The sequence below is a fragment of the Epinephelus lanceolatus genome, chromosome 18, assembly GCF_041903045.1.
Source record: "Epinephelus lanceolatus isolate andai-2023 chromosome 18, ASM4190304v1, whole genome shotgun sequence".
Lineage (NCBI taxonomy): Eukaryota > Metazoa > Chordata > Actinopteri > Perciformes > Serranidae > Epinephelus > Epinephelus lanceolatus.
In genome coordinates this window covers 34,261,560-34,280,942 of record NC_135751.1, presented here as the reverse complement: position 1 = coordinate 34,280,942, position 19,383 = coordinate 34,261,560, and the positions used below count along the sequence as shown (strand labels likewise).

The 19,383-nt window shown below is 42.9% G+C and overlaps 1 protein-coding gene across 1 annotated transcript in view; it reads right to left on the bottom strand.

The window, feature by feature from the left end:
- llgl1 (LLGL scribble cell polarity complex component 1) overlaps nt 1-19,383 on the bottom strand; it is a 59,124-nt gene that overhangs the window by 12,951 nt on the left and 26,790 nt on the right. The window contains exons 3-13 of the mRNA XM_033645127.2: nt 17,162-17,243; nt 16,895-17,055; nt 16,344-16,490; nt 10,987-11,149; nt 10,536-10,671; nt 10,064-10,118; nt 8,925-9,079; nt 8,573-8,793; nt 5,282-5,349; nt 3,637-3,811; nt 1,227-1,331 (exon numbers count right to left, since the gene is read on the bottom strand). Coding sequence (XP_033501018.2) covers nt 1,227-1,331; nt 3,637-3,811; nt 5,282-5,349; nt 8,573-8,793; nt 8,925-9,079; nt 10,064-10,118; nt 10,536-10,671; nt 10,987-11,149; nt 16,344-16,490; nt 16,895-17,055; nt 17,162-17,243 — 1,468 coding nt within the window. The remainder of the gene's footprint in view (nt 1-1,226; nt 1,332-3,636; nt 3,812-5,281; nt 5,350-8,572; nt 8,794-8,924; nt 9,080-10,063; nt 10,119-10,535; nt 10,672-10,986; nt 11,150-16,343; nt 16,491-16,894; nt 17,056-17,161; nt 17,244-19,383) is intronic.

The following is a 19,383-nucleotide window of genomic DNA, read 5'->3' as shown; positions in this document are numbered from 1 at the left end:
GCAACTCTCAGCCTGCCAAGTTCATCAGCTAGCTTCAGCTCATCCAAAGAAAACACGAGGCGATTTAAAAAAAAGAGGCTCTTCACCTCATATGAACTCTCAAGTCAAATAGCCTCATTATTCGAGTCATTAGCGTATTAACTGTGGGCTAGTAGAGAACACAGTAAATTACATGGTAATATGTTCGGTCTTTATTATCAACTGGCAAACTGTGTGTTGTGTTAACCTGCATTATTAATGTTGTGCCAAAATGTGAGGCTACTGTACTGCAGGTATATCATGTCTCATCAATCACAGCTTACTACACCATACTACCGAAGTCGAGCAGAAAGGTTCTTAGTCAGCAAGACTTCAGTGGACTCTTAGTCACAGAAAAAACAAGCAAAAAAAAGTGAAACTCTAATCTAATTTGAAAGGACAGACACAGGAAGTGGCCACGCTCAGCAGTCAGACAGGAGTCAGGTTAATTTCCAGGGCTGGTACCTGCAGTTATTCCACAGGCTAGTTAATAACATGTCGGGCAGGAAATCCAAAGTGTGGGATCATTTTGAGAAGGTGAAGGACGAACCCAAGGTGATATGTAAACTCATCTTCATTGGTCGACTACAAACATGACGTATCATCTGAAACATGGAAGTAGCTACATGCCCATTAGCCCACAGCGTCATTAACAGGCGGCTCGCTCAGTGTGTGACGTGCACTTGGAGATAAAATATAGGCCTATATTAATGAAGCTTCATTAGTACGGTTTTTGTATTTCTCTGTAATGTAGCACAGTGTTAACAATGTTACTGATACTATTCTTTCTCACACCTTCAACTCAAACCATTGTGTTGCCCCGCCCAAAATATATCATTTAATAATTAAATTAATATCATAAACGTGCAGGCGACTAGTCGACTAATGGCCCTAAATGATGACTATTGGTCGACTAGGAAAATTCTTAGCCCTATTCCATACAGACTGATTTTTACATTACAATCATCTCAGCAAAAATTATTTTATTATCTCAATAGTTACTTCAATTAAAATATCAAATTCTATTTAAACATATTAAAAACCTTGAATCATTTTTGGGTTTTAAACCACATATAAACACTCTTTAGAACAATAACTTAAAAAAAAAAAAACCTTACAGTATTGTGTGTTCTTGAAACAACCCGAGATGGTGTGTGTGACAGAGCCCAACACATTTTGCACGTGTGTGTACTGTATGTAAAATTTACCTGTCCAGCGGTTCCAGCCACCACCAGCTTGTTGCTGTATTTGCACAGACTGATCTTCTGGATGCCCAGTCTGGGGTCGTCACTGTACGGATCAAAACAGCCCACCTACACACAAACACACACACACAGAAGCTTAAATTGGCGAAATAAATGCAAAGAACACCCGACATAGGTTTTATTTGGAGCTACTGCTTTCTGTTTCGCTCCACACGTTCACCTTTTCTCTTGAAACTTTCCGAAACACTTTTGTCTCATTCCAAATCTTTGATCTGAACCGACAGCAAACAAATTCAGCTCAGACACACCAATATCAAAATGCCCTCCGTCCTCTACGGCAGCCTCTCTACTCTTAATCTCTGCCAAATGCCAGGACAATCCCCCCTCATACACACTCAGCAAAACATGTGCATTAATCTGTCTCTCACACACAGTAGGAATTCCAATAGAATCCCCTCTCACATGGGAGTTGTGTCTTGGCAAAACAAAGAGTAGGAGAAGTTGGTCACTAACACACACACACACACATGCACACATGCACATAAAGAGTGGGCTGATGGGTCTGGTTTTCATTACACAGGAGGAGGAAAAAAAGGAAAGGCTCCTCATCCCATATGAGGGCCACATTCCTGAACATGCAGCGCCGTTACCACAGGATACATGAGAAAAGGTGGGGGGAGCGAAAGAGTGAGTGGGAAGAAAAGAGGCCAAAGACTAATTAAATCTATTTGTCACTGTTAAAAGCATCACTAAAAATCAGTTTTCGTTCTTTCTAACCCATTTCTGCTACTAATTTCTTAAAGGGATAGTTAACCCAAATATACATACTTTCCCTCCGACCCGTGGTGCTGTTTATCAGTCTAGACTGTTTGGTGAGGTGCCGAGCGTCGGAGCTATCGTCTGTAGAGACGCCTGTCTTAACTTAAACTCAACAGGCAACAGCAACGTATCTTTCCAGAAATCATGACCCAGTTACTCAAGATAATCAACAGACGTTGTTGCGAGCAGTTTAATGTAGGAAGTATTTTCTTCTGACCAAAGTACACCTGCCAACTGTATCACCACGCAGAAGGAAATGTGAATCTAGTCATGGACGAGAGACTCCTGCTCATGCAGTCTGAGATGTAAACATCAATGGCGTCCTCTTCGGCTGAGCTGTAACATTAAGCCTCGTTTCCACCAAACACTTTCAGTATGGTACCTTTGGAACCAAAAGTAACCCTTCAGACATGGTACCTAGACCCTAGCGTTTCCACTGCAAACAGTGCTCTTAAATGCGGGCGGGGTTGTTGTCACTCACTGCTCCGTCCAGCACTCACTGTATTTCCTCTTTTATCAGTCTGCAACTTTGTTTATCGTCCACAGAACGAGGCTGCACGCTGACATTTTCAGAACAAAGTAAAACAGGCTGCAATGAGAGTCTCTCTCCATGGGATATTTAAAAATAGCATGTGTGTGCATTTAGTCCTTCTCAGGCAAGCTCAGGGGTTTAGTGTTGCTGTAGCCCACAGGAAACGGGGCTTTAGCTAGCTCAGTGGTGCTAGGTGAGCTAGCAGTCAATGTCTACTTTCTTCTGCATGGTGATACAGTTGGTGGGTGTAGTTCAGTTGAAAAAGAAAGTTCCTACATGAAACTGCTTACAACAAGGTCTGCTATCTCCAACACTTTACAACTCACACCAAAACAATCTAGACTGATAAACAGCACTACAGGTAAGTGGAAAAATATGTTGTTGTGACTGTGGGGTGAACTCTCCCTTTAACACATGATGACAATCTTCCAGGGACAGCTACCTACTGAACTCTTCCTAGTGAAGGAACAAAAACAAAAAAGCCACACTCATGTCTCTTCCCTTCACTGTAATCCCTCCATCTACAGACGAGATCCAAGATAATATATGGTTATCTTGGTTATCTGCCCAAACACTGAGAAACATTTCCAACTGTGGATCCAGTCGATTTAAATATTCATCGAGTGTTTTCCTTCATGACCCATCTCCATTTCCTGTCAGCATCTTCCAAAGCCGCGCTACTCAGTCAAATTCGCTGCGCTTCTTCCTCCTGATGCTGAATCAGTTCATTTAAATGTCATGCTGAACAAAGAAACAGGCCATTAAAACAGAATCAGACTGCGGCTCCTTCACCGTCAAGTTTTAATAACAGGAACAATGGGGTGGGTCCTGTCTGAACACCCAACACATGAAAACAATCAGATGAGAGAATTAGGCCACAGATGTAGCCACAGATGTTGTGTCACAGGGCGACTGTGTGTGTGTGTGTGTGTAATACACAGACTGTTTTCATTCTCACAGCCTGTAAAGTAAGACCCTGTGTCGGATCTTTACAGCAAAGATTTCAGCTCTTTTATTCTTACTACATTTCAATTTTCTCATGCTCGTCTCCTCAGTTCTCACCTTCCTGAAGGGAGGCCATTCCTCCTCCTGCTGCATGTCGGGGTCGTCGTTAGGGTCCTGAGGATCGTCGCAAGGGTCGCAGTCGGTGTGGAAGACATTGGCTGTGCTGAGTTTGTACAGCGGAGTAAGAGCAACACCAGACGCATCCCAGAAACGCACGGTGCCGTCTTCATGCCTAGAAAACACATGATAAAAACGTATTTAAGGGCAAATTAATTAATCAATTCTAAGGCCCCCAGATGTAGCTGCAGAGTGAGCACTTCTTGCTTTCGAGCTGCTTTCCAGTGCAGGGGGCTGTGGACCTGAGGGTGCTGAGGGTGCTTTCACATCTGCCTTGTTTGGTTCAGTTCAATCAAACTCAAAGTTTGTTTGCCCCCTAAGTGCGGTTCATTTGGGCAGGTGTGAACACAGCAATCACACTCAGGTGCGCACCAAAACAACCAGATTGAGACCTTCTTGAAGAGGTGGATTATTAATGTGCACCTCCTCCTGTACTGCCTTAATATGCACATTCAGCACATCCAATGCATCAAAACATCGTTTTCTAGTTGGAGCCGCGCCTCGTTTTCAAACTGTATGGTTTGACTAAAATGAACAATGACAGCAATATAGTCCACGATGAGCAGCGCTAAAATCAACCTGCGTAGTTGTCCCTCCATTGTGACATTAGAAAATGTCACATTTATATTGCAAGTGTACTCTTCTTCAACGTTTGCTTTACTTCCTGGATTTTTCCCACATGGAAATTCTGACCAATCAAGAGCAGCTTTCTCACACAACACATTTGATCTGGTCCGCTTGTAAATGCTGCTGTGAGAACATGAACCAACTCGAGGCAATTATACAACTTTGTGACAAAATTAGTCCCTGATTCAGACCAAAGGGGACGACTCTAGGTCTGAAAGCACCCTGAGTGAGATGAAAGCAGCTGCACAGGGACAGAGAGGCTTTGCCCGGTCAGGCTCAGAGATACTGTTATCTTCTGCCTTCTGTTTATAGTTAACAGGTGAATTCACAGCTCACAGCAACTTAATATGATACGGTTTCTGGCTCTTGTTTGATATCCAGTATCGGCAAAAAATGTTGCACATTTCCAATCCATTGTTATTGTAGTTTGCTCATCTACAATATTATGTGAATGTCACTGTCACCCTGATCGTCCTGCCGAACCCCGTTCAAACCCTCAGACTTCATATGGAAAGAGTCAACAAAGAGTTGATGATCCAGCCAATAGTTCTCAAGATATTTCGCAAACTGTGCTTTTTACCGAATTCCAGTCAATCCAGCTGTTCTGCTCCATTGTGCCCCACGCTAACACTAGCTCTGCCAAACATCTGCAGTTGGCAATATTACACCAGTTGCCTCAGGTTTTCCTTGTTGCAATTCCAATTCTGACAAATTTCATTGTCAGGACAAGTTAGATGTAGATGCAGTTTTATTCAGCACATCCATGTCGATCACATCAGAGAAGAAAAAAAAATGTCTCCACGCAGCTTTTAGTCACTTACACTTACTAGAAAGCAGCAGATTTGGACCAGATTTGTGTCATGAAAGAAAAATGAAACCTGGATCCACCAGCTGTGTGGAGGCAGCCTGTAACTGTTGATATATGACTGTGTTTGTGTATGTGCATGCGTGTGCGTACCCTGTCAATAGCAGCTCTTGTTGTTTGGGTGGAGGAGCCAGGTTTTTCCCTCCACAGATGGGCCAACTCTGCACAAACAGACAAAGATCGGAGGAAAGTTAGAACTCCGTCACACTGAGGAGATGCAAGAGAAAAATGTAACACATTGAACCATTTAAGACATATTCCCTGACCCTTTCCTTTTTATCATGACATCAGCTCAAAATGTCCCAGCCCTGACACTGAGGCACTCCCATGTGGATGAGATGTGTATGCAGAAACACACAGATATCAGCTTTTGTTGGGTTCACTCTGTTACAGTGCCAGTCTCTTTGGTTTGGCCTCACACACACGGACAGACAGGGATGATTAACGAGTATACCAGCTGTGCGTGTGTGTGTGTGTGTGTGTAATCTGCCACTGATCAAACAGCTGATCTGAGCTACAAAGCCTTTGCAAAGCCTCTAACTGCTTACACCTGCTCTTAAAGTTAACACTCCCAGCAGGCTGGTGGTCACACTCCTGTAGGTTTCCTCAGAGCTGTTTAGCTGCCAGCCTCTGAGCTCAGATGAACTGGTACCAGGGATGGGAACTGATAAGGGTTTATTTATACCAATGCTGGCACCTCTTCCTTTATTGATTCCCTTATTGACTCCTGAGCAATTTTTTGTGTGTGGCAACAGTCAGTTGTCTTAGTCAAAGAAAAATTATGCAGCAGCCTGCCTTCGTGGCACTAATGTTATCATAACAGGGCATTTACCCTCAGATACAGACGTGCTGCTCAGTTGGGAAGCAGTGACATCCGTGTGTAGAGTGTCAAGTACACGGCATTCATGGAATTTAAGCCCATGTTATGTAGAAAGATGTTTCAGCATACTGGTGAAATTATAATGTTCATCTTTGTGAAATCAGGGTTCCCACACCATCTTAAACATCAAATACAAGGTTAATAGTCAATTATTAGTCTTCATTTGAAATGTTACAAACGTGTTTCGCCCATGGTTTTGTTAGTTGTAACATACAATGCACGGGTGTTTTTGACAAGGCTGCAGCTGCACTGAATCCAGTCAGAAGCAGCTTATTGACTATCAATGTGATGTTTCCTGCCATCACCTGCTCCAAGTTGGGACCAAGAACTGACAACGCTGTGCACGGGGCGTGTGCTTTTGAATGAGATCAAATACAAGGTTTTTAAGGACTTTCTGGGCCCACATTCAAGGACCCAACCTGACATAGTTTGATTTGCTCAAATGATTTGCGTCTTGGTGCTGTTTAACCTGCAACACTCAACTTCAAATACCAATGCATGCACATGACTGCCACCATATCTCAAAGCAGGTGGCGTGTCAAGCAGTGACCCAACTGTGGGAGGGACGTGCAGACTAACCAGTGTGAAGCCTATTTAATTTCTATTCCTTTACAAAATATGTAAATTCAAGCACTGTACTGTGATGTTTTTGTGTTGCAATATCGTATCGCAACCTTTACTACATAAATTATTAATATTACAAATACAAATTAAACTTCCAGACTAAAAACTTTCCTCCTTATCTTATTAGATGAAACAGATGTTGGCAAAGTTTTCCTTTGGGGACATAATTTACAGATGAAAAAAGATAATAAATCACAATACGTCGCAATATATTTTAGCCCTATACTCAGCATAGTTTAAATCTCAATAATATTGTATCTTGACTCAAGTGTGGTGATAATATCGTATCGTGGATCCTCTGGTGATTCCCATCTCTAACGCATACAGGTGCATGTTTTTAAAAATACCACAGAGAAGCAAATGTACGCAGTGATGTGTATTTTAAAAAAAACTTTTAGGATTTATTTTGCTTCAAATTCACAAACTTTCAAGGATTTTAAGGACCTCTGGGAACGCTGTGTTTTTCCTCTTTACTATGACTCCTTCTTGTTGCAACTTTCCAGCAGCATGAGTTTGATGTCACTGTTTTGCAATACTCAACTGTTAGAAAATCATACTGGTATCTATAAAAGAAACTCGGAGGCATACGATTGAGATAGATCAAACCGTTTGGAACCATCTCTCACCTGGAATCAGCTCTCGATTCCCATCCCTAAGTCATACTGTAAGTAGTCTCGCCATCAGACAATCAGAGATCTCCGCCTTCTGATAGTCTGGGGACACTCCTTTCTAAAGTGTGTTTAACACACCGGAGAAAACAGCCGGCAACAAAGCATCGCCTCTTGCATTTTTGAAAAGGACACGCCCTCCTGGAAATGTGTGCTCCCCCTTTTCTCGTCCGCAAGGACACAAACACACAGAGAGCTTGAAAATGGATGCCAAGAGATTTAACTCCGTTTTATCAAACGTGTGCTCAGTCCACAAGATTGTGGAAATGAAGGACTTACAGTGACTTTGTTTAAAACTTTTAACGCAGTCGGACTATATTTACAAGCACAAGAGTTCAGTGAGCCACCGAAGGACCGCCCTGCGGATTTACTATTGGTTCTGCAACGTAGGTTTTTTTTTTTTTTTAAAACTCTGAAATTGTATCCGCCCATCTAAACAGAAAATCAGGGAGAAAGACATCAGTCTTTAGTTAAGCAAAACGTCTAAAGACTGACTTGTGAGTCTATACCGTAAGTGATGCCATCAATTTAACTTCAATATCCTTAATCTAAACCTCTGTAATTTCACTGTACTTGCTCCCCTGTCCTGAACAGAGGCAGCAGCTGATCCTTGATGACACTCGACAGCCTGTTGGTAGAAATCCAAATCAAACCCTGTAACCTGAGTCTGTGAGCATGCAGGTTTGTATGTATGTACAAAGTATGTACACTGACAAGCTCTGATGGCTCCATTTGAAGCATGAGCAGCCTGGCTATTGGCCAAGCTCTGTTTAAGGTGTTCTCAGGTTAAGCTGCTTACATACATCTTGGATTCCCTGTAATTGAATACCCCTTCTACCATGAATAAACCAATTTACACAATAAGCCCTTCGTTTATAGCGTCCTGCCAACACAGAATCAAAAGATGCTGCTGCCAGCTACATGCGACTGAGCAGAAATCAATTAGAAAACATGAAAAAGAAACTGAAGCCCTGAAGGAGAGGATGCCAAAAGATCGTCTGAGAGACAACAGACCAAAAGAAAACTGCGAGAAATGTGTCAACAAGCAACCAAATAATCACAAATAATAGTAAAGTATTAGCTTTCTCTGTAATATGGGAGTGAACTGAAGATATAGCTACAAAACATTAGCTTTATTTGTAAGTATTAACAACATATTTTAAGAGTAAAAGTGTCAGTACATGTGACCGCAGACCACAGTGTGTTTCTCACCCCGTGTGCTTGTTGCCGGCCCTGCTGTGCTTTGCCGGCGTTGACCAGCCTCTCCCAGAGTTTGGGAGGGACGCTGGCGACGTGGAAAGAGCAGGTGATAGCTGAGGAGTGGAGAGGAGCCAGGTAAGGAGTGGGCAGAGTGGGCCACCCGGGGGTCTGGAGGTCAATGACAACCAGCTCCTCCTCCAGTAACACAACCAGCGCAGACGGCTCATCAAACTCTGTTAGAAGGAGACAGATTATGAAGTGCTGATGCTCCTGAAACATTTAGACTGTATTACACAACATGATAGCGTTAGCCTAAAACTCTGTATACATAGATACACATCATAAATGTAGGCCAGCTCCTGACCTTTCTCTTGCTCTACGCTGTGGACAGTGAAGAAGTCGATGACTCGGGATGTGAAGTCAAGTGTGATGTGGTCTTTGTCTTGTTGAATGGTCAGACAGTGGCGGTCACCATAGCTGGCTCTGGGCATCCCTCCACTGTACAACAATACTGGAGAACTGGAGGCACAAAGAAAAGTATTTTTATTCATCTAGAACAATATCAACCGAGCATGCATATAATTTGGAAAACAGAAATACCACTGGCAATACAAAAACTGTTTTTCTTTTCTTTTATTAACTACTTGGAGGAACAGTGAAAAAACATGTTTCAGCTGTTGATTATGAGCTAATTTTCTGTTCACTTTTTATGACTTTTTGTTAGTATCCTTCTTGCGGTAAACTATAGCAGATTGTCTTCTTGGGGAAGGAGACAACACATTTTGTATTTATGGGGAAATAAAATACAGATGAAAATGTATTTAAAGTGTAATAAAAATGTGTAAGAAAAAAACAAATGAAAAAGAAAACAAAAATGAATCTTACATATTAGGGGTGTAAGAAAATATTGATAAACTTAAGTACTGCAATATTATGTTCTGTGATTCTGTATCTATATAAATTCATTTACTCACATTGCAGGAAAAGTAGTGCTATGATGTAGGGCTGGGCAACATGAAGATATGTATATGGTTGTCGAGATATGACACTATATTTTGTCTTACATTTTGAATACCGTTGTATCATGATATGGCGTAAATGTTTTCCCCTCATTTTAAAGTCTGAATTACAGCAATGTGATGTAAATTCATCACTTAACAAACTTGACACACACTCACATGTTTTAACTCGTGTTAACTCTCATGAAAAACTAAAATTTTTATGCATAAGGTGGTGTGTTCTTTATATTTTGAAAGTTTTCCTAAATTTAGATTGTAAAAAGTTGCAATATATCGCCTTACTTACAGTATCACAACATATCTGGCACCCCTAGTTTTGTGATACGCATCATATTGCCTGATTCTTTGCAAAACACTGCCCTATTATGAAGAATGACAACAACAGACAGGAGTGAAGATATACTGGTGCTGTGACCTAAAATGTCTAGTCTGGCTGCAGGAATCAAACAGGAAACATACATCACAAAATACGTCACACACTCACCCTGTCTGTGTTGTTCTCCACAGGATCTTGTTGATGGCCTTACAGGGAAATGGACCTGTGGCAGACAGTCATGAACAGTAAAGTTAAAATTATTACACAGACATTGGCTGGACTGAAACTATTAAAAACCCAAGGAAGCCTTTTTTAGTCACAGAGACAACAAAAGATAGAAAAATAAGATTTGTGTGCGGAAAAGCAGAAGCGTCCGTCTTACAGGGACCCTGACCATAATTCTCAGCATAATAACGTGTCACTATGAGTCACGATACGTCAGCAGACATGGTTCGTTAAGTCAGTGTCAGTCACAGATCACTGGTCTTTTTGACGAGACAGACACCTTCACACGACCTAGTGACACTGTGGTTAAAGAGGCTTCAAACAGACACAGGCTGGGAAACACAAATTGGTATTTCCCGTCTAATGTCTGTCTGCCAATGTGAGTGTGTGTGTGTGGAATGTACGCATTTCTCACCATATGGGATGGTAGACGACACTGGTTGGTGGTTGTTGGTGTTGCCATTAGTAACAGCCCACACGGCGTAGCCCCCGTCGTTATGAGAACTGACAAATAAGTTTCCAGTGCGTTCCCACACCAGGCTCTCCAGCTGCTGCAGGAGGTTCACACACAGTATACGCATCAGACAGAGTTGCATAGCAAAAGAATTACACCTTATAGAATAATAATGAAACTAAAGGAGCTGCTATTGCAGTTTTTAACTACTGTTATTCCTCTGTAACGCCTCATTGGCTTGTTACAGTAAACACCAACATGTCCAGAACAGTGACAATAAAAAAAAAGTAACACACCGTAAAACAAATCTTAAAAGTTCCTCATTGTACCCACATGAAAGATTAATCGTAGAACACTGTCAGTAAAAAGGCAACACCCACGTGCACTAAGTTTTGCTCTGTTAACCAGGTACCTGTTTGCCCAGGAAGAGCTGCTCGTCATGACGGGTGCTCAGATCCCAGAGGACCACCAGGCCCCGGCTGTAGCCAATCAGAATCTTCCCCGACTGCTGAGGATGTTCCTGAAGAGACTCCACCGGCCCCAAGGACTTCCCACATCTGTAATCATCTGGCAGGCTGGGGAAACAAAACATCACCCATCATCTAACACGTGTAGTTAATTTGTAAACCAACATGCCGTAAATTAAAATGTCTACAGGTCAAAACAAGGTGAAAGAATGCCATACTTACCCTACCTTAGACAATTTTGTTAAATACATTTTATAAGTATGTTTAATGTCCATAATTGATCCTTTGCTAAGTCCTGCCCCCGGACACAGACTGGCCAATCATAATGTAGCATCGGGCCGGCTTAGACCAGGGTCCGACAACACTGACCCTAATGCAATCGTCTCAGATTTTCAGAATTTCACATCAGTTTGTGAGCACACAGGTGTTAGTTAGTCCGAGCTGTGTTAAATCAGTCTTTTTCTTGTTTTGAAGTTCTGACAAAATGAAACGTTTAATTTGATGTAGTTTTTAGTCGTGGCTCATGCGAATACTGAAGTTCAATGACATGAACACTATCAATAACCAATAGCTGTGCTCTCCCTAGCACCAAAGCAGCAAACAGGGTAGACAGTAGTCTCGCTCACCAGACCTTTCTCAAGAAAGGTCTGGCTGGGCCGACTCTCACTTTAAGATTGGAGGAAAAAACGCCCCGGCTGCTTGTATTTCTTTCAACCAATCACAATCGTTCTGGGCGGTGCCACAGCAACGGTGCGCTTGCAAAAATATTGCCGGGGGGAAACAGGTTTTGGTGTAACACGCCCACAAAAATATCGCCTACAAGACGCGAACCATGGCAGAAAAATGGCTACATCCCCGCAAGATCAAACACCGCAAAAGTTAGTAAAGGACGTGTTGAAAACGGTTGAAAACTGCTACACAACCGGAGGTTGTAGGGCGGGACTTCAGCGGGTGGCTCGTTCCGCCCAATGAGAGGCTGATCTATGCAGAGATCTTCCGCCCACTCAGACTAGGTAGACAGTAAACATGTAGGGGACTCTGAGGCACAAGAACGTGAACAAGTCTTGGTTCTCTTGAACCGTGGAAAAGGAGGAGAAACTGGTGGAGGTGGGGCATGAACAAGAGTCACAGTGTTTAATCAGATACACGTCGAATAATTTTATTTTATTTAATTTTTGAAGGTTCTTCTCTCATTCCCAGCGTCTTGTCTTGCTAAAAAAAACGCAGCTAACCATCAGAGGCTGGTAGCGTGCTGAGGTGACAAAATTAAATATGTAAATTGTGCACTGTTTACCTTTATTGATTATATTGATGTCAAATTGACAAGAACACTGTCAACATATGAAGCATTTGATCTTCTGTTTCTAGAGTTCCTTGTTTTTGCAGACATTCAAGGAAGTGTTCATATGTCATATTTCTCAAAGGGAGTTTGGCGTGACATTTTCCGCCAGTCTTTTACCATCAATCCTCAACACAGCTTCACAAAATATAAAAGATGATCCAATGAGGGGAGGAAAAATCTGTGCTTACTGATAACCCAGCTGGAAAGCAGAACACAGGGACTGTATATACTCCACAGGCCTCTTTTCTTTTGCACCAAAACAACCCAAAGCAAAACTCTACGTGTTTAAATTTATGTATAATCTAATCAACACCGAGCTCAAACCAGCTGTACAAACTTTTATACTACCAGAGGCTGCTCCTCCAACAACAACAACAACAAATCAACAACAAGCTGGAGCTGTTGGAGTTTGTGAACTAGACATTCCTCTGAGGCAGCGGAGGAATGTAGAGCAGGACACACCCTCGAGATGTCAGAGGATTCCCTCAGCAATGGACGGGGAGAAGAGGGGGAGAAGACAGAGGAAGACAGGAGAGGAAGCATCGGAGAGACGGAGGAAATGAAAAAGAAACAAACAAAGTGGGACGGACAAGACGCGATGCAGCTTTCTGCTGCGGATGAGGCAGAACCATTGGAGAGGAGACAGTCGGGCCTGCGTGAAACACGCTCACAAACACACACACACACATACACACACTCACACACACACGCATACAGACTTCTGACTGCTTTGCTGGCGTCCACTGAGGAAGATCCTCTCCGGAAGCACAGAGGCAGAAACATTCCCAACAAAGCATTCCATTGTCTCCGTCTCTCCGTTCGAGTATTTTTAGGGAATCCAGCATCCTGCTACTGAGTCCCGGTGATGAGCCTCTATGAGTGTGTGTGTGTGTATGGATTCAAATGTGTGTGTGTGTGTGTGCGCACGTGCACGTTGGAGATTCAGCTGAAACACTTCCCCAACCGGAACACCGTGTTTTGGCAGCCGGTACAAAGCCTCCCTGTCTAAAACCTCCCCTCCTTTAAACATACCATACAAATCACACACACACACACACACACACACACACGGGCCTTATCAGGGCCCTCGTTAGGCCTCAGTTCTGCCCACTTCCCTAAACAAGCCTGGTTAATGAGGGGTTAGGCCAACCAGTCAGACCGTCACACAGCAGAATGGAGAGGGAACACAACAGTAGTGCTGTGATGAGCTGCCAGTGTATCAACACAGGAATGCAGCGAGAAAAGAGGCAGCACGAAAAAATAAAGAAACTACTCTGATGAATGTGCAGCGGCTGGACAAAATAACAGAAACATCATATAGTGCCACATAATTATACACATCTCCTCTTTGTTCATGCAGTGTCTCAGCGTTTTGGCCAATTATAAATTGAGGGCAATTCCCCTTTGCCACATTATGTAAGTTTGCAGTGTTTACAGATGGTGAACCAGCAATTTACACAGCCATTATAGTGCATTCCATTCAAAACGGATACTAATTGACTTAAATTAGAGGTCTTTTCAGGTCTACCCAGACCCTAGGACCTGAGGCTGGACCCTGACTTGTACGAGTTCGGATCCACATTTTTATTACGGTCAATCGGGTGTCAAGTCTGTTTATCACTACCCAGCTGGATCCTGATCAAGAGAGAAATGCATAAGCCCTGTGTGTGTAACCTGCACGATGGTGAGGCTGACATAGGATCAAAAACTGTTGAGCAGCAGCACCTGCGTTACGGAGGTGAAGGAAAGTTAGATAGGCAGCCTGACCATATTCACAACTTCAATAAATTTCATAAAAAATCCTTTTAATTCTCTTGATCAGTGGACCTTGCAAACTAAGGGAATATAAATAATCGTGGCACTGACACGTATCCAGATTTAATAACCACTTCAAAAGCAGGGAGTCACCACTTTTTTTGTCTCCCTTACCATGAGTAAGGGAGAGTTTACCATGCCACCAGTAAATCTGAACTGTACTTTGGTGCTCATGGTTTCTGTCAAGTTAACAAACGATTGTCCATGTCCATACTGACAAAAGGTTCAACATTTATATTTGTATGAACCATCTAAGGCCCCATTTATACCAAACACTTTCAGTATGGTACCTTTGGACCAAAAGTAACCCTTCAGACATGGTATCTAGACCCTAGCGTTTCCACTGCAAACTGTGCTCTTAAATGTGGGCGGGGTTGTTGTCACTCACTGCTCCGTCCAGCACTCACTGTATTTCCTTATTACCGGTGACACAGATGGAAGTCTACACCTTGTTTATCGTCCACAGAACGAGGCTGCACGCTGACATTTTCAGAACAAAGTAAAACAGGCTACAGTGAGAGTCTCTCTCCATGGGATATTTAAAAATAGCAGGTTTGTGCATTTAGTCCTTCTCAGGCAAGCTCAGGGGTTTAGTGTTGCTGGAGCCCACAGGAACTACGCTCTGTGACCCTTTTTTTTCTCCAAGTAAGGATTTAGATGTTGTAGTTCATATGTCTTTAAAGAGACAATAAAAACTAAAGTATGGACAATTTAGAGTCACCAATTAATCTGTATGTCTTTGTACTGTGGGAGGAAGCCGGAGCACCCGCAGAAAACCCACGCTGATAAGGGGAGAACATGCCTCTTGCTGTGAGGCGGCAATGCTAACCATTGTACCATCATGCCACCAGGTCTAGTAATTATATTTGAAAAAATGTTTAGGTCCAGTCAGATCTCTGAGAGACTTTCCCCGGTCCAACAGGGTTTGGGTCCATCATTCTGGACCCCTGAATAACCTCTAACTCAGATTACCTTGACTACCAGGTAGCCTTGAATGTTGGGTTCAAAGCCCCTGAAAACTAGATTTCAAACCTTTTATTACATTTGATGGTAATGTCTAAAAAAGCAATATTCAAAGTTAATGTGAAAGGTAAAAAAAACACAAGTCACATCTATCAAGTATGTAAAACTCAGTTAATCTGTTTCAGACTGTGTGGGTGTGGACTGAACAGCCCCACAATGATCATCACATTTTAAATCAAATCCTCATTGGTGCAGACATGTGTGCGACATCGCCTTTGTCCACCTGAGCCACACCCACTTCAAACTAGTCTGAACAGCACAGATGAAAACACAAAAATGCAAATGTCTCATGTGAAAGACCCAAAACATTTTCAGGTTTTTTGAAATAAGTCCCACAGTCAACATTTTTGCAAGGGAGTTGTCGAGGAAAAGCCGGAAAGCAGTCATGAAGTTTGCAGCTTTTTGAGCTTAACTTCACTTATTTTTACTGCATACTGCAGCTATTTTATTGTCCTTCACTGTATTTCATTTTATCCACCCTTTTTTCCCCAAACTCCTGTTCCTAAAAAAACATCTGCTCAAATTCCTATGCAAGATTTACAGCACATATCCAATGCAACAATGTCCCAAAACAGATGCCTCTACATCTCAGCTGCGCTAACTTGAACTAAAGAAACCATTATCTTTATCTGACTCAGCGCTCCGCTCTCACACCATATCCCAAAACCTGTATTATTCAGTACAATTCAGTTTAACAGTTCATGAAGTCTGTTGCTTTTTCCTCAAGCAGTGTTCATTCAGGACATCTGACCGTTCTCATGATCCCTGAACTGCATGACCCTGACCTGCCTGCTGCTGCTCAGGTCAACATGGATATTTGTTTCTGTGTGCATGTGTGTGTCCGACCTGCTCAGCTGGAGCTGAGAGCGGAGGAAACTGGTGTGTTTAGTGTTTAAAGGAACACATACTGTGACGGGGATGGAGAGGTGAGAATGAAGAGTGAGAAAGGAGAGACTACACAGGCTCAACATGGGAAGCTGCTCATTATATGTATAAATACAATATAAAGAAGAGCTGGAATATTATTTTAAATGCACTGATCCCCTTCACAAACATATCTTTCAGCTGCTTTTTAATTTGTTGATACGTGCTCTATGTGGAGTCCAAATGTGACATTCTCACCTGTGCATGACTTGATCCTGGAGCAGCGTCTGGGTGTCCTTCAGTGATAGGCGGGGCAACTCCAGGAAGTACACGCCCCCTCCCTCTGTTCCAATGCAGAGCAGGTCGCATGACCTCAGCAAGAGGAGGACAGTCACCCGGGTGGCACTGGAGGAAGAGTAAGAATAAAGAGTAAAGCTGCCAGTCATTTTACTGTGGAACAGGCTGCGACGTATTCACTCGCCTTGCATGGAGTGCAATCTGACTCAACGTTGAAACACAAATTCACGAGGTTCTCCAATGACCAGCCAGTTTGAGACAGGGTGTGGGACTGACCTCTCATTCAGGAAATATTGTTTGTGTGCATCATGGTTGATATAACTACCATATGAAATATTACAACCAGCAGAGAAGTAGGGACACGGCTTAACTGCAGTAGGTGCAAGGACATTAAAAGGTACAGTATTTTCCGACCTGGACCCTATTTCCCATGTTTTTGTATCTAAATGATAAGTGGGAATGGGAAGCAATTTCTGATATTGGTCAAGCTACAATATGATGAAAATGTGTACCTGCAGCTCTCAATGCCAGGTCTTCCTGGGAGGGTGTAGCTGTCCACTTCCTGTAGACTGACCACCCCTTCTCTCTTAACCCCTCCCACCTCTCTGGGAGCCCCGGCCACCAGCTCCCACAGGTGAATCGTGTTGTCATCCAGCAGTGACAGCAGACGACCCTATCACAGAGCAAATTAAACATTAACATCACACACATTTTGGCAACCACTCTGGACACAAAGCTATCCTTACATGCGGAAAATAAAGTAGCGTGATGGAACTTACCTGTCCAGGCAGGAAGTGGATCTGTGTGACAGCAGTGGTGTCTTTGTGTAATCCTGTGAACTCCACACCAGGGGATCCATAGCTGCAGGGGCCCGTCAAGGAAATTCACAACAAAGACAAATGACACTGAACAATGAAAGACTGGACACACCCTAACCTATTTTTAGTGAATGAGTGCTTCTCTGAAGCTTTGATTGTATCGGACCTGATGTTCACTGCAGTATTTTAAGGGTGCTGGTCTTGGTCCATGTCTAGACATCAGTTACAGACACTTTGGGTGATCACAGGAAGTCACAGCTGGCCCACCTGAGAGGGAGAGCCAATCACATGGCAGCAACTCAAAGCATTTAGTCATGTAGACATGGTGAAGACGACCTGCTGAAGTTCAAACTGAGCATCAGAATGGGGAAGAAAGGTGATTCAAATGACTTTGAACGTGGCATGGTTGTCGGTGCCAGACGGGCTGGTCTGAGTATTGACTGGGATTTTCACACACAACCATCTCTAGGGTTTACAGAGGATAGTCCCAAAAAGAGAAAATATCCAGTGAGCCAAAATGCCTTGTTGATGCCAGAGGTCAGACTGGTTCAAGATGACAGAAAGGCAACAGGAAGTCAAATAACCACTGGTTACAACCAAGGTCTGCAGAAGACCATCTCTGAAGCAACAACACCTTGTCCAACCTTGAAGCAGATGGGCTACAGCAGCAGAAGACCACACCAGGTGCCACTCCTGTCAGCTAACAACAGGAAACTGAGGCTACAGTTCACACAGGCTCACCAAAACTGGACAATAGAAGATTGGAAAAACGTTGCCTGGTCTGATGAGTCTGGATTTCTGCTGCCACATTCAGATGGTAGGGTCAGAATTTGGCGTCATGGATCCATCCTGCCTTGTATCAGGCTGCTGCTGGTGGTGTAATGGTGTGGGGGAGATGTTCTTAGTACCAACTGAGCATGGTTTAAACACCACAGCCTACCTGAGTATTGTTGCTGAGCGTGTCCATCCCTTTATGACCACAGTGTACCCATCTTCTGATGGCTACTTCCAGCAGGATAACGCACCATGTCACAAAGCTCACATCATCTCAAACTGGTTTCTTGAACATGACAATGAGTTCACTGTACTCCAATGGCCTCCACAGTCACCAGATCTCAGTCCAATAGAGCACCTTTGGGATGTGGTGGAACGGGAGATTATCATCATGGATGTGCAGCCGACAAATCTGCAGCAACTGTGTGATGTCATCATGTCAGTATGGACCAAAATCTCTGAGGAGTGTTTCCAGCACCTTGTTGAATCTATGACACCAAGAATTAAGGCAGCTCTGAAGGCAAAGGGGCCTAACCTGGTACTAGCAAGGTGAGTGTGTATGACTTCAATTTATTAAGAACTGTCTCTGTTTTCGGATTCTTCATTGAACTTAGAAGCATGTGGGAAAAACAGTGTTTTTTTTGTGTTTTTTCAATGCAACATGGGATGAGTTACTGCTACACAAATGGTCATTAGGAGGGTGAAGTATTCCTTTAAGTCCACAGAAACAGCCGACACACTACAAGCCACGAGTGCAGCATGTTTAAGAGACAATCAAAAATAGCAGGGACTTAATTCTAGTCTATAAAACCTATTTTTGGCAATAATTCAGTTTAACAACTAAAATAAAGAACATTACACCACCAGGAACAATATTTACATATCAATGCACCTCGTATATCTGCTACCGTCACACCATGTTTGCTAACTGATGGAGGAAACTTTTTTTTTTTTTTTTAAACAGAAACCAAATTAAAAGGGCCGAGACTGTGAATGGTTAAACTGGTCATTCTGAGCTGTAAACCAGAAGACACACACCAGTTAGGTGTAATGCTAGGGGGAGAAATTAGAACACTGTAACAAAGCTCATGGCAATTACCAACACCAGATGACGCAGATGTTTAAAACCACCACACTGTATGTATGTATGTATGTATGTATGTGTGTGTGTGTGTGTGTGTGTGTGTGTGTATATAATCAGCAGCAAACTCCACAGAGTCTTCCTCCATTTGTTAGTCTTGTAAATGAAGCTGAGCTGATAAAATAAAGGCTACACTCAAGAACTGTGACGCCGAGTTCACACAACTCAGCTAAATTGGTCTAAACTGCAAATTAGCACGCACACACACACTCGCAGCTACACACATACACACACTTGTGAGCAATACCGACACACTTTAGTTCACTGC